Source organism: Haplochromis burtoni, unplaced genomic scaffold (assembly GCF_018398535.1).
Source record: "Haplochromis burtoni strain Fernald_Lab_line unplaced genomic scaffold, NCSU_Asbu1 Contig_157, whole genome shotgun sequence".
In the NCBI taxonomy this organism is placed as follows: Eukaryota; Metazoa; Chordata; class Actinopteri; order Cichliformes; family Cichlidae; genus Haplochromis; species Haplochromis burtoni.
The window spans coordinates 682,508-696,500 of record NW_024582518.1 but is presented as its reverse complement, the minus strand read 5'-3'; the positions used below and the strand labels follow the sequence as shown (position 1 = coordinate 696,500).

Below are 13,993 nucleotides of genomic sequence, written 5' to 3'. Positions count from 1 at the left end.
TTTTTTGGACTTCTCTTATGATACACTCACATAGAGAGAACAGGACCAAACGTGTGCAAAAATCTAAGGTGCTGGTGTGCTTGTGGTGGTCGTAAGCACAGATGTCAATCAACAGACTTTTTTCTTATTGTAATTAAGAGTTTGTCAGCATATTTGAGAGGTGGCATTAATCCAATAATAGTGTTTAATCTTTTATTAATCTCTATGTTATGTCATGTTCACAGAAACTAAATTTAAAGCATGAAAGTTGTGATCATGAACTTTACCCAAAGAGGGCAGTGTTAGCTCTCCTTCACCCAGGTAACTTGAAGAGCAACAGTTATACCTGAAGCCATCATATTAAACACACATGACTGGAATTTCCTGATATATTTATTTGTGAAGCGTAATGCGCATTATTTTTTAATAAAAATGGGTCCATAAATTGTAATTAAACTTCGACCTCTGACCTTATAAATATATCAGTTGATCAGTTGATCATAGATCCCTGACTGTGTGCAGTTTTATTTGCTGACAACTGTTGAAGCACCATCAGAGTGTCCTGTCTTCCACTTGCATTGTTTGAGCTCCGAGGCTGAAAACAGATCTCTGATTGAGGAAAGAAGTCCTCCACCTCAAAGGAGTGCTCTGTGGCAGAGGTGCGATCTGGTGTCCTTTTGTTCTGGCCTGAGATCACAGACTAACTCCTGCCTGACTCAATGTGAAGCCACAGACTCTGGTTGTGTCAAACCACTGACACATGCGGTATAAGGTGTCCTTTAAAACAGTAAATCACAGGACTGTGTGTCAGGACAGAGCTGACTACTGGAGCTTTGATTCTGAGCCTAATTTTATTTTCAGAAGCTGGTGGTGAGATTCAGGTACCAACAGCCTCTTGTTCAGGTTTGTACATCAGTAACAGACATTTTTTCAGCTTCTCCATGCAGGTCATATATGAAGAAATCTGCAATTATATCATGAAGTTTTCATCATTCAGAGAATCCACAGAATGAAGTCGGTTTGGCTCCCGAGCCTCTGGTATATAATCTGCTGATGGCCGTTTAAGCTTCTGCGCTTCAGGTGAAGTTTTCATGGTGGTGACTGTCCTCTAGTGGTCACCATTAGTAACTACAGTAGGTGTGGCACACTGATGGTTAACACGCGCTGAAAATATTACTTAGAAAAAAACGACTATAGTTTAACCAGTGCACTAAACTAACTCTGTTTGAAGTAGTTCAAACCACATGAAGCGCTAATAGCTACAGTGGACTTGGTTGTACTTGAACTTCAGTCGTTCGGCTGAGGTAGACTGGTGGGCGGGTCTCCTGTATCAGGTCAGCCTCTGTTTATTTCCTGGTTAGTTAAACTGGCTTTTGTCATGTTTACGTGGATACTTATACGTTGGTAAGTGTTTGTTTGTGGTTTATTCTTTGCTTTTGTTTGCAAAGTTGCTCGTTTGTTTGTAAGAGCGGATTTGTAGAGTGTTTATTTTATGTGATTATCAGAGCCCAGCGTGCGGACTGGTTAAGTATGATGGAGAGATCTGTGAAAGCACGCGCGCTGATAGAAGTGTAGCTTTAACAAGGGAACCTTTTAAAATCGTATCTTGAGGCCAAACCATTAAACTTGTAAAGCGGTTTCTATCAGAAAGTGAATCTGGGGACAAGGAAATTTGGATAATGACTCAAAATAACGTCCCGGAATGAACAAATGCCTGGAGCGAGTAAATATCTGCTCGGTGAAAAAAACAACAACCCTGTCAGCTGTTTGGATGCAGTGTGTTTTTATTCAGGGCATAAAGATACAGTGGTGTCAAACATGCGGCCTGGGGGCCAGAAACAGCCCACTGGACGACTTTGCACATTTCAAAGTTTAAGACAGTTTAACACAGGCAGGGAAACTGTGCTGAAGGTATTTCTAGATCTTGGCAGTTTGTTTGATCTGTTGTAAATGTAAAAATATTCTTGAACGTGTTTATATTAAAACACAAAAAAGTGGATTATTGTGAAATTATTTTACTCTTTCAGCCCACGTGAGATCAAATTGGGTTCATTACTAAATCAAGTTTGACATTCCTGCGTTACATGTTCTGTAAGCAGTAATTAGGCCAATATCAAAGTTTACAGTGTTACAGTTATTGCCCTGAAAAAGGCCTGGATTGTAAAACAGAGAAAGGAATGTGAAACAGCACATTTAGCCATGATACCATGATTTGTCCCAGTAGACTGACTATAGACCGTGTGACTGTTAGCATTCACATCTTCGTACTTATTAAAATCTATAAATAATTATCTGTAACTTACTGAAGATTTATCAGGACATTTTAGCTGCAGTGCTGAACAAGTTTATCAAACCACCTCCAGTGTAAGGTTTATGCCACAGCTGTCCTTATATTAACAGTAATAGTTATTACCAAAATAACAGTTTATGTTTCTGTAACAATTAATCAACCAGTATGCAAAACCTCTGCAATCCAAATTATATTTTAATGCTAGAATATAATTATCCATGTTATCCATATCCAAATGTTCTCTTTTACAGAAAAGCAGAAAAAATGTAAAGCACAGTAGAATTTTATTACAGTTATTTACTTTCATTCCTGAACAGAAAACACAGAAAAAAAATTTTTAGTGGTTATTTGACGGATTAATTTCTGATCTCTGACACAAGTCCAGTGTAAATTTGGGTATAAAAATGTGGATTCAGTTTGTAATTTGCCCGATAAACAGCAATTTCATTATACCGTCATTTAGTTTTAAACAGGTTTTTGACAGATTTCTCAAGTCTTTGTGTTTTCTTGTTGTTGTTTTTTTTAAATGTCAGGTAGTCTAATAAACTTGTTAAGCACACAGATCAAAGTCTTAAACATACCTAAGAATATTTTACAGGATGTGTTTGATTCTTGTTTTTGCTACATTATCTGATTTAAGTCCAGTTACATGTTTGCTGTAGTTTAAAACCTTGTTAAACCTGCTGTACACAAACATTTAACTATCTGTTTTAACCATGCCTGTATACACAGCTGTTAACTCTCTATTTGCCTCACAGTTAGACCTAAAAGCCACACAGTGTCAACAGAATTGTTGCTGAACAGTTTATTCAGCTGTAAATCTGCTTCAACCTGGCCAACAGATGGGCAAAGTTGAACCACAGTTGAAACTATTTTATTGAGTTTCATCTCACAGTAAAAACTGCATAGATCACAAGGAAGCAGAGGGTTAGGGCTGGCAGCTCCACACAGCACAAAAAGGAGGACTTCTCACCATCTGCAGACTCTTCTTATTTGAACCCTGATTCACTGTTTTGTTGCCAAAGTAAATACAATGGCGTCGACCCATGTAAGACACAAAGCTCCTGCAGGTGAAGCATGGACATTGAGTACTCAAAAAACATGAAGAAAATGAGAGAACACAATCACATTAACAACTAATGGATGCATGTGAATCTTACTGAAGTCATATGAGAGTTGCTAACAGGTGGGATAAAAACCTAACTGTGACATACGTGTAATTATCTGACAGCTGACAAACCTAAACGCTGTCCACATATTATCTGTTTTTCTTTTTATCAGTCTCCTACTATTAGCTGCTGTCCCTGGTTCTCAGTTCATTTCCAACAAATCTGATGTTCATCCACTCATGAAGTTTTGTTTGTGTGAAGGAGTGGGCTCTGCTATGGATCAGTGTGAGGACAGAGAGGAGGGAGTCCCCCCCTCTAAAACCGCTCTGTGTGGGGAACATGAGAGCCAGACCAAAGCTCAGAGGTGAGATGCCCATCTCTAACTGTCCATGACTCTTCTCCATGTCACAGCTCAGCACTCACATCACTGCTCCATCATTATTCACAGGAACCAACCTGGACCTGAACCCAGCTGTGTGTCCTTAAAGAGCAACGATTCAAAAGAACTTGCGACTGATTTCAAACAAAAAGTTCCTCCAGTAAAACGTGAGTTGTTTTCAATATTAACTGATTTAAAGAATTAACTTCAAATCCACATATGACGTTTTTTCATGCAAGGCTATTTATTTTTAGGATCCATCAGATGCTGAATTCTCCGAGACCTGAACCCAGCTGTGTGTCCTCAAAAAGTGAACGGCCAAATAATTTAAACACCAGTTTTAGACATACTGCCAAAAAGTAAGTTACCATAATATGAAAATGAATATTTTACATAAAAGTATATGATTGTATAGGCTTAATAGAACAGCATTGATCACAGAGTCGACTCCTCTGAAGCTGAATCCAGCTGTGTGTCTGTGAATAGCAGCCAGTTCAAGAAGCCACTGTGACATTTTACACAGAAACCTTCTTCACAGGCAAAGTGAGTTAACCCCTCTGTGATGGCGAACCTCCTGTGTGTACAGAGTTTGTGAAAGATGTTCTGAATAACTCTCTCACAAGTACTTTCAACACTAAAACTACAAATAGATTTGTAAAATTTGACAAATAGATTTAGTGTTATATGTGCCACTGTTTATATCTTCCAGGAGAGTATATGCGCTTTAATGAATGCACAAAGCTTTCTGTTATCTTATTTTACAAGATCCACAAGAGACTGGAGCATTAAACTTAGAACTGCTAAAGCTGTAGCTCCAGTTTGGGCTAGTTTTCACTAGTATTTTGATCCTACATTGGGCCACTATTTGCTGTTTTAGTTGCACATTGACGCTTTTTTTTTTCAAGTGTTCAAATCTAACCCACAATAAAAGAAAGGCAAAAATTTAAGCAAGATCTGGTCTAAAGTCAATAAAAGTCAGGAACAATGATTTACAGTTTTTTGCATGTGCTTTTGGATTCTTGAGTATTTTACTTGTACACCTAATTAATTATTATGACAAACGTAAAAGACCTGATGACTTTCAAACAAGTGACTGGAATTAATTCATACTTTCAAAATAAACAGAAAACTTACAAGTGTCAGAAAACGTTTGCATTTTCTCCGAGAGATAATGGTTATTATTTTGCTACACTGATGTCATTACTTCAGTAAGATTATTTTGTGTCCATTAAACACTAATTAGTTTCCTCAAAATAACGCATCATTTTGTTGGCATCACAATATGAAAGTAAAAATAACAAATTATGTCCTATCTTCACAATTAGAAGTCACATTATTCACTAAAAGTTCTTTTGTTGCTGCTGTGAAGGCGAAATGCAAAATCCTTCAAAGTAAAGGGTCGTCTATTTTTTTTGTATTGTTTGGCAACTGGCAACCTGTAGAATATTCAAACAGTGCATTTAGAAAGAAAGTCAGACATAATAGAAGCTAAAGGAAGACAGTAAATCTGTGTTGATGATTTTTGCTTTTTTTGAGCAGCCGAAGTTTGGTCAGATTTTTGTTCAAATGTTTAGTTCAAGTTTATATCAAATATTAACTAATAGTTTATGTTTTTACAGGATGCATCAGGAGAGCTCAGAGGTTCCTAGTGGTCAGTCTGAACAGCAGGATCAAAAACACCTGGACTCCATATTTAGGGTCTGTACATGAACAGAAACGTCCTTCACTTGAGCTACGAATCAAACAGGACTGTGTACTAATATAACATCAAGCAGCACATGTCTGTGAAGGTTCTCGGTCATCCAGTCATCATAGTCTAAAGAGCTTGGAAGGAAAGCATCTGGACTTCCTTAAATTTCATGAAGATGAACAAGCCAAAAGGGCTTAGGGACACTCCCAACGGGGCTTAAAAATCCGGGACTCTCTCTTGCTCTTAGAACCGAAGAAGCTTCTCGGATGAGAGTTGAAATGTCTGCAAGAAACTTCAAGAAGTCCAGATTGTGTCCTTCCAAGCTCCTTATACATCAAGTAGCGCAGTTTCATCAGATTAAATCAAATTCTTGTTGACGTAATTCAGTTCAACAAAATTCTCTGGCATTGTTAATATGAAATCATAAAGAGGACAAACCTAAAACTCTACAGTAACACCTGTTCTCAGTGTTGTATTGTATTTGACTGACTGACTAGCTTATGTAAAGCTGTGTAGTCATTATTTCTATACATCCAGTATAGATGAAGTGGCAGGCTTTGTAATAAAGTTCCTTTATAGTAATTTGTAGGCCTGTAGGTTGAAATTCTGTACAAGACCAGATACGATGTTTCTGGTAATTATACGATTCATGTTAAAAAAATATATAGTATTCTGTTCTAGTTGCTGGAAGAAAACATCATCACTTTTGTGAAGAATGAACTGAAGAAGATCCAGAAAGTTCTGAGTCCAGATCATCCAGAATGTTTAGCGAGTCAGTGGAAGGATAAGGAGATGTTGGAGGGTGAAAACCAGAAGAGGAGCAGCAGAGAAGCTCTTCTGAAGATGGTAGATGACTTCCTGAGGTGGATGAAGCAGGAGGACTTGGCTGACTCTCTACAAAGAAGTAAGAACATTTTCTATAAAGATCAAGTGTAGTGTCCAGATCAGACATGTTTTTTTCCAACTAGGTTCATAAAAAAAACCAACACCTGGCTGCTATCATGTTATGTCCCACTCCCACCACTCATTCCACGTCTGGTTATAAAGTTCAGACTGTGTTCTGGTGTATGTTTGTGATTTCCTCAAATCCACTGTAAATCTCAGCTTTTGTGACCTCACTTCATCAATGAAGAGTGAGAGGTGTTACCAGGAAGAAAACAGTTTTTAAGAGTCTGGCTCAGACAGTATTTACAGTCCTGAGCACCACCGTCATTGCAACCCTACAACCGCTTGTGGCAGGGTTTGGGAAAACACGGGTGTCAAATGGTCTAATCTTCACCTGAAATTTCACTGGCAAACCATATTTCTCATCTAATCTTTGTTTTGGACCATAAAATTATTTTACCCATATCCTTTTAAAGAGACCAAATAATGTTTTAACATGGTCTTGCTAAATATGCATAATTTAAGATTTAAATTTCAGAAATAAAATTATTTCCCAAATATCAAAAATCACCTTGGTTGAAATTATGAACCTGGATACTAATAGCAAACTGTGCATCTTTCCAGAGAAGAGAGGCCAGAAAGCTGAAGGCTCTGCCTCCCATTCTACCTTTAAATACTCTAGGAACCACAAGTAAGCCCATCAAATTTTCTAGATTTAACTGGGAGTCAATGAAGAAAAGCCAATATGAGAGAAATATGCTCTCTTTCTCTCTAGCTCCTGTCAGTGCAGCATTGTGGATCAGAATGTTCTCCAAACATAAGAACCAAAGAGCCCTAATTTTGTCTTATCTGACCTTAGGATGTGGTTTCAGTATGGATAGTCTTTTTCCAGGTTGTGCTTAACATACTGCAGTCTGGCTTGAAGATGTCCAGTCCAATTCAGCAGAAGTGCAGGTTTTCTTAGTCTGCCACTAATCATTTGGGTTTCACCAATGACTGTATAGGTGTTGGCTGAATAGCAGTGGTGCCGGTCAGAACTAACAGGAGTTCAAATTAGGTTCTTCCTTCTTTACTGTCATTCGTTAACACTACAGCACAGTAATGCAACCACAGGCTTACAGATGGGGCGTACAAGGACTCGTAGGTGCGGGAGTGGATGTCTGTGGTCTATAAACAAAACATATACAAAAGTGCTGAGTATAATAAACAATCAAATCATGAATTGTGCATCATTCACTGTCTTCCAGTATAACCAGATAAACCAATAAACATTGCACTTCTACATAAGCTGATTCCCTAAATGACATAAAAGGCCCAAGACTGTCCTTTCCAGACAGGTCATGTCATTTGTCTTTTCAGTAGTGATGTGCGATATCACTGATCTCCTTTACGATCCCATACCAAGTAAAATTCAGGGTGGCATCGACGATACTGATCCGATACCGATACTCTGTACAAAAACTTCTTTTATTTATTGTGTCTTTTATTGTATCTCAAATTATAGCATCATAATGATTACAGGACATCAGATTACTTGTTCTTATCACTTAATAATGCAGAATTCATCACATAGAAATAAAAAAAATTGAAGTTGTGCGCTATTTGAACACCTTGCCTGCCTGCAGCACTAAAGGACTCCGTGAGAGGCGTCTGTCTCGCCCTAGCAGCACCTGTCCCTGTCCTCCTCTTCAGTTCGCCTCAACATACGCTCGTCATATTCTGTGATATGATTTACTCTGAGGTGTTTGACAAGGTTAGTGGTGTTGCCACAACACCTCATTTTCTTGCCACATGTATTGCAAACCACGTCTCGGCTGTTTGTGGATGTAAAATACGTCCACACATGACTCCGTTTACACTCAGCCATTGTTGTGAGTGCGCACGCCAGGGGGTGGAGACATTTATACAGCCGTATTTCGCACATGACTATGAAAGGCGTAAGAGGAAGTAGTTCCTTCCAATGTAGACAATTCGAATGATATAGCTTCTTTCCACTGTGTTCCTGTTAATGATAAACTACAAATTTACCCTAAATTACTAAAATATCAGTATTTTAATGTGAGAATTGATTCTAGAACATAAATGACTGGTATCGGAGGAATCGATATTTCAGTATCAATCCGCACATCACTACTTTGAAATCTTTCATTCTTACTATTAGATACTATTATTAAATACTATTAGAACTTTGTATATCGATATCTTGGAGAGTGTCAACAATTCTTTCAATCAAGTCTAAGGTGTTTCTTTTGTCTTTGGTATGCTTCCTCAAGCGACATCTCGAAGCCTTGCTGTGGTTCTTACATTGCGTGCAAATTAGAAGAGGATCCTCAATTTTAACTGGATTTTCTAAGCTGCGAGACTTACAACGTTAATGCTCAAAAATCGTTTTTCAGGGGGTTAATAATATTGAGCCTAGTAGTTTTTTGTTTTTTTTTCTGAAATCAGTCTGAAATTGTGTACAAACATAAATCATTCCTACTTTCTAACAGGAAGTAGTATGTTGAGAAATGTTATTTTGAAAATCCCACTTAACCCTTTTACGCATAGTGGTCACTATAGTGGACAACTATTCAAAGGCTGTTTTTTTGTATGTGTGTTAGTGTTAATGGTATAGTTGCACATAAACCACTACATTGGACACTTATGTGTCAGTCCATACCCTGCCACTCACTGGTCAGCCAGTGGGTGGCAGTCAAGACATCACAGAGCCTCTACATATATTTGTTACATTTGTTATATTGTTATAAAATATATTTAAAATATATAAAAACATATTTTGTTATGTTATAGTTTTTATACAGTGTATATTATTTATTTGTTTGTGAAAGTCATAAGTCAAAACCCATGTTGTCCACCTAAGGGGACATGTAAAAAACTGAAAAGTTCAAAAATCTTTTTTTCATGCCTAAAGATGAATAAAAATACTTTTAAAAAATCCTGATTGAGGTTGTCATATTTCATGCATGAAATGGTCAAAAAAGCAATTGGGAAAGTTAGGGGAGTTTTTGATAAAGACTTTGATAGGTGGGGAATAATTTTGCCTTCATCTGTATGTGAGTCGTCCTGTTAGAGAATTCAGGATGTTCCAGCTTTTCTCTTCTTTCAGTATTTTCTGAAGAAAGGCATTGTTCGGATATTAACAAAACGTCTTTGGTCCGAGCATCACTTACATAAAATGGTGCATAGCTCTTAATGACATTCATGGAGCTATATTTTTTTGTGATCTTGGAAGCCATACTGATGAATCTTCTCTCATGAGCTTCTCATTCTACAAATGCTCTCTGTGCCAAGTATTGCAGCCTGGTGCTATGCCTTAAGTTCGTTCAGCACCTTCCTCCTCAGGTGAAGTACCCAGAATCATCTCACCTGATGTTTGCCTTTTCTGCTCACACTTTGCCCATCTGGTCCTACAGATTCCCACTAAGTAGTTACACTACTGCACTTCTGTGGCAGTTTGAGCTGATTTCCCGATCTTCACAACACTTTCTTTTCATGAACTTATAATGCATATCCTAGGTGGTTGAAGACTGGTTGGCCTGTGTTTTAGGGAGATCCTGGCATTCAACATATAAGAATAGGTGGGGGGGGGGGGGAGAACAATTTTCTTTTTTTTCTTCACTGTGTCAGTGGATGTATTGTTTTGGTTTTGGGCTGCTAGTCCATTGCCTAGCCTCTCTTATCTAGGGTTGGGATGTGAAATGTCAGAGTTACATCTTCTACATTAATATCAAATGCTCAAATTTATGGGATTTGTTCTTTGTTCAATCAGGAACTCCAGCTACATGCCAACAACATCTCAAATGTACAATGAAGAAGAGGTTCCAGTGTGTGTTTGAGGGGATTGCTAAAGCAGGAAACTCAACTCTTCTGAATCAGATCTACACAGAGCTCTACATCACAGAGGGAGGGACTGCAGAGGTCAATGATCAGCATGAGGTCCGACAAATTGAAACAGCATCCCGGAAACTAGACAAACCAGAAAGAACAATCAGGCAAGAAGAAATTTTTAAAGCCTCACCCGAAAGAGATGAACCAATCAAAACAGTGCTGACAAAAGGAGTGGCTGGCATTGGGAAAACAATTTTAACACAGAAGTTCACTCTGGATTGGGCTGAAGACAAAACCAACCAGGACATCCAGTTCATATTTCCATTCACCTTCAGAGAGCTGAATGTCATGAAGGAGGAAAAGTTCAGCTTGGTGGAACTTATTCATCACTTCTTTACTGAAACTAAAGATGCAGGAATCTGCAGCTTTGAAGACTTCAAGGTTCTGTTTATCTTTGATGGTCTGGATGAGTGTCGACTTCCTCTGGACTTTCAGAAAACTGAGGTCTTGACTGATATCACAAAGTCCACCTCAGTCGAAGTGCTGCTGACAAACCTCATCAAGAGAAAACTACTTCCATCTGCTCGCCTCTGGATAACCACACGACCTGCAGCAGCCAATCAGATCCCTCATCAGTATGTTGATATGGTGACAGAGGTCAGAGGGTTCACTGAACAACAGAAAGAGCAGTACTTCAAGAAGAGATTTCAAGATAAGAAGCTAGCTATCAAAATAATCTCCCACATCAAGACATCACGGAGCCTCTACATCATGTGCCACATCCCAATCTTCTGCTGGATCACTGCGACAGTTCTGGAGGATGTGCTGAAAACTAGACAGGGAGGACAGCTGCCCAAGAACCTGACTGAGATGTACATATATTTCCTGGTGGTTCAGGCCAAAGTGAAAAAAGTCAAGTACGATGGAGGAGCTGAAACAGATCCACACTGGAGTCCAGAGAGCAGGAAGATGATTGAGTCTCTGGGAAAACTGGCTTTTGATCAGCTGCAGAAAGGAAACCTGATCTTCTATGAATCAGACCTGACAGAGTGTGGTATTGATATCAGAGTAGCCTCAGTGTACTCAGGAGTGTTCACACAGATCTTTAAAGAGGAGAGAGGACTGTACCAGGACAAGGTGTTCTGCTTTGTCCATCTGAGTGTTCAGGAGTTTTTGGCTGCTCTTCATGTTCATCTGACCTTCTTCTGCTCTGAACTCAATCTTCTGGAAAAACAAACACCCTCCAAAAAGTATGAATCAAGAGAATCTGCAGAGACACATTTATATCAGAGTGCTGTGGACAGCGCTTTACAGAGTCCAAATGGACATCTGGACTTGTTCCTCCGCTTCCTCCTGGGTCTTTCATGGGAAACCAACCAAGCTCTGCTACAAGGACTGCTGACGAAGACAAGAAGTAGCTCAGTGACAATTCAGAAAACAGTCGAGTACATCAAGAATAATATCAGTGACAATTTGTCTGCAGAGAAAAGCATCAACCTGTTCCACTGTTTGAATGAACTGAATGATCATTCTCTAGTGGAGGAGATCCAACAGTCCCTGAATTCAGGAAGTCTCTCTAGGGATGAACTGTCTCCAGCTCAGTGGTCAGCTCTGGTCTTCATCTTACTGTCATCAGAAAAAGATTTGAATGTGTTTGATCTGAAGAAGTACTCCCCCTCTGAGGAGGGTCTTCTCAGGCTACTTCCAGTGGTCAAGTCCTCCAAGAAAGCTTTGTAAGTACATAAATCTTAGTTGCTGGATTTTCTACAAACAGCAGGAGAACAAGTTAGTAGAATTAGTTAACGTGTGTCAGTAAGTGGATCGTTTTACTGATCATTTGTCCTCTTTTTCTTAAAGAATGAGTGGCTGTAACCTCTCAGAGAAAAGCTGTGAAGGTTTGTCCTCAATTCTCAGCTCCCAATCCTCACATCTGAGAGAGTTGGACCTGAGTAACAATAACCTGAATGTTTGGGGAGTGAAAAAGCTTTCTGCTGGGCTGGAGAGTCCACATTGTAAACTGGAAACTCTCTGGTGAGATGTTTATTATTTGAGCTACGATACCTAGAAGCAGCCTGATGACAACAACAAAGAAACATTTTCTCTCTTGCTATGCTTGCTAACTAGTCAAAAAAAAGTGCATTCAAGACCTCATTCTCCTGTAGGGTAAAGCAATTTGAGTCATGGAGGACATGTGCTTTATTCAGTCTTAAGCAACTGTTAGTAATGTCTTGAGTTTTCAGGCTCTTTAGTTTTAGAATTCTATTAGTATTTTATTAACACATTTTCAATGAAAGGAAAAGCTAATTGTCACAATTTAAATTAAGAGTTATCATCATTTTAGCCATAAGTATGCTGTTCTCTAATACCTTTAAATTGTACACTGGCATTCCCACATGAACTGACATGTATCTCATTTTGCTTGTCTGCAGTCTGTCAGGCTGTCTGATCACAGAGGAAGGTTGTGCTTCTCTGGCCTTAGCTATTCATTCCAACCCATCATCCCATCTGCGACAGCTCGACCTGAGCTACAATCATACAGGAGACGGGGGGAAGCTGCTGCTATGCGGACTTGAGGATCCACTCAGGAGACTGGAGACTCTCAGGTATCTGGGTGATCTTGTTACTAACATTATAAACACATCACTTTATAATATAAAATGATAGGATGATCTGAATTTGTCTAAACGTATCACTTTAGCTTGGAACCGGTTGGTGTCGAGTGGTTGATACCAGGTCTGAGGAAGTGTAAGTATGTTTTTGTTTTGTAAAATCTCGAATGAGTTTTTCCCTCAAAGTAGTGACAATTTTCATCGATATCCAGATGCGATGCAGCTCAGCAGTGAGTAGAATTGAAATTAGTTTGTATTTAAACCAGAACATGTGATATGATTAAGAAATTTCAATCAGTCAGGTGGTTTTTAATCACAAGATAAACAGTATAAATAAATAGTTTTTATTGGGTGGTGGTTCTTTATTCTTGGTATCTGGATTGGTGGACTACCGATACGCCAACAATGTGTTACTGGCTGTCAGGTTGTTGGCTGAAATTCAGTTGGCACCAGAATATGTGAATACTGGAACACCACAGTAGGTTCTACATTACAGACAGCATTAGGTTCACTAGAGGGAAGATATGACTACTGTTGCAAGATCAAGGTTATAAATTTGCACTCATATCCACTCTGCACAGATACAGTACATCCTCTCTTCCAACAGCTAGTTTAATGTTTAGTTTCATGTTGTGATTTTTAGTTCGTTTTGTGATGTTTATTTCTGTGAAGAGTTTTCCCAGCAATAAAGCTGCGCTTTAAGTTAACTTTCCTTTTCTGAGTCCTGCATTTGGGTACACATCCTGCCAGCCACACAGCACTCATCATGACATCATGGAGCTTTATTTCGAGTTAGTTGTAATTTAATTTCTTTTATTAAAGCACTGGACCAGATCACACTGCAATAGTTAGGCTGTGCCAGAACTTTCTTCTTGGCTCTTGACGGAGGTGGTCGCACTTTTCTCTCTCTGCCTCTCCCTCTCCCTTATCTTCCCTTGGCTTCTCATGTCTTTGTATAGTCTCGCTTATTCTCTAACCCTAAGAGAGTCTCCCAGACTTGTTCTTTTAAAAACCTAAAGAAGAATTATGGATTTGATCAACTGGTCCCTTAACAAAATTGACAAACTCCTGGGCTTGGTAGAACCCAATTGTCCTGCGGAGATGTTTGCTGCCAGGTACTCGATGGTCTGTTGCGTCGTGTTTCTGGTGATACTCTTGATGGAGAACATCAAACGACATCTACCAATTCGGAACCATGATAACAGAGTTCTGGCTGATTGG

General features: G+C 39.0%; 1 protein-coding gene across 5 annotated transcripts in view; it reads left to right on the top strand.

Annotated features, from left to right (window-relative positions):
- Nucleotides 1–1,334: 1,334 nt before the first annotated feature.
- The window catches only part of LOC102289320 (NLR family CARD domain-containing protein 3), a 29,319-nt gene continuing 16,660 nt past the window's right edge, over nt 1,335–13,993 (top strand). Inside the window, exons 1-10 of one of the 5 annotated variants that reach the window (XM_042225010.1) lie at nt 1,352–1,383; nt 3,640–3,742; nt 3,827–3,924; nt 4,012–4,116; nt 5,377–5,455; nt 6,129–6,351; nt 10,105–11,896; nt 12,021–12,194; nt 12,593–12,766; nt 12,862–12,908. In XM_042225010.1, the coding sequence (XP_042080944.1) occupies nt 4,022–4,116; nt 5,377–5,455; nt 6,129–6,351; nt 10,105–11,896; nt 12,021–12,194; nt 12,593–12,766; nt 12,862–12,908 (2,584 nt within the window). In that variant the 5' untranslated portion in view covers nt 1,352–1,383; nt 3,640–3,742; nt 3,827–3,924; nt 4,012–4,021. The other 4 variants (XM_042225008.1, XM_042225009.1, XM_042225011.1 and 1 more) reach the window with 4 other exon arrangements.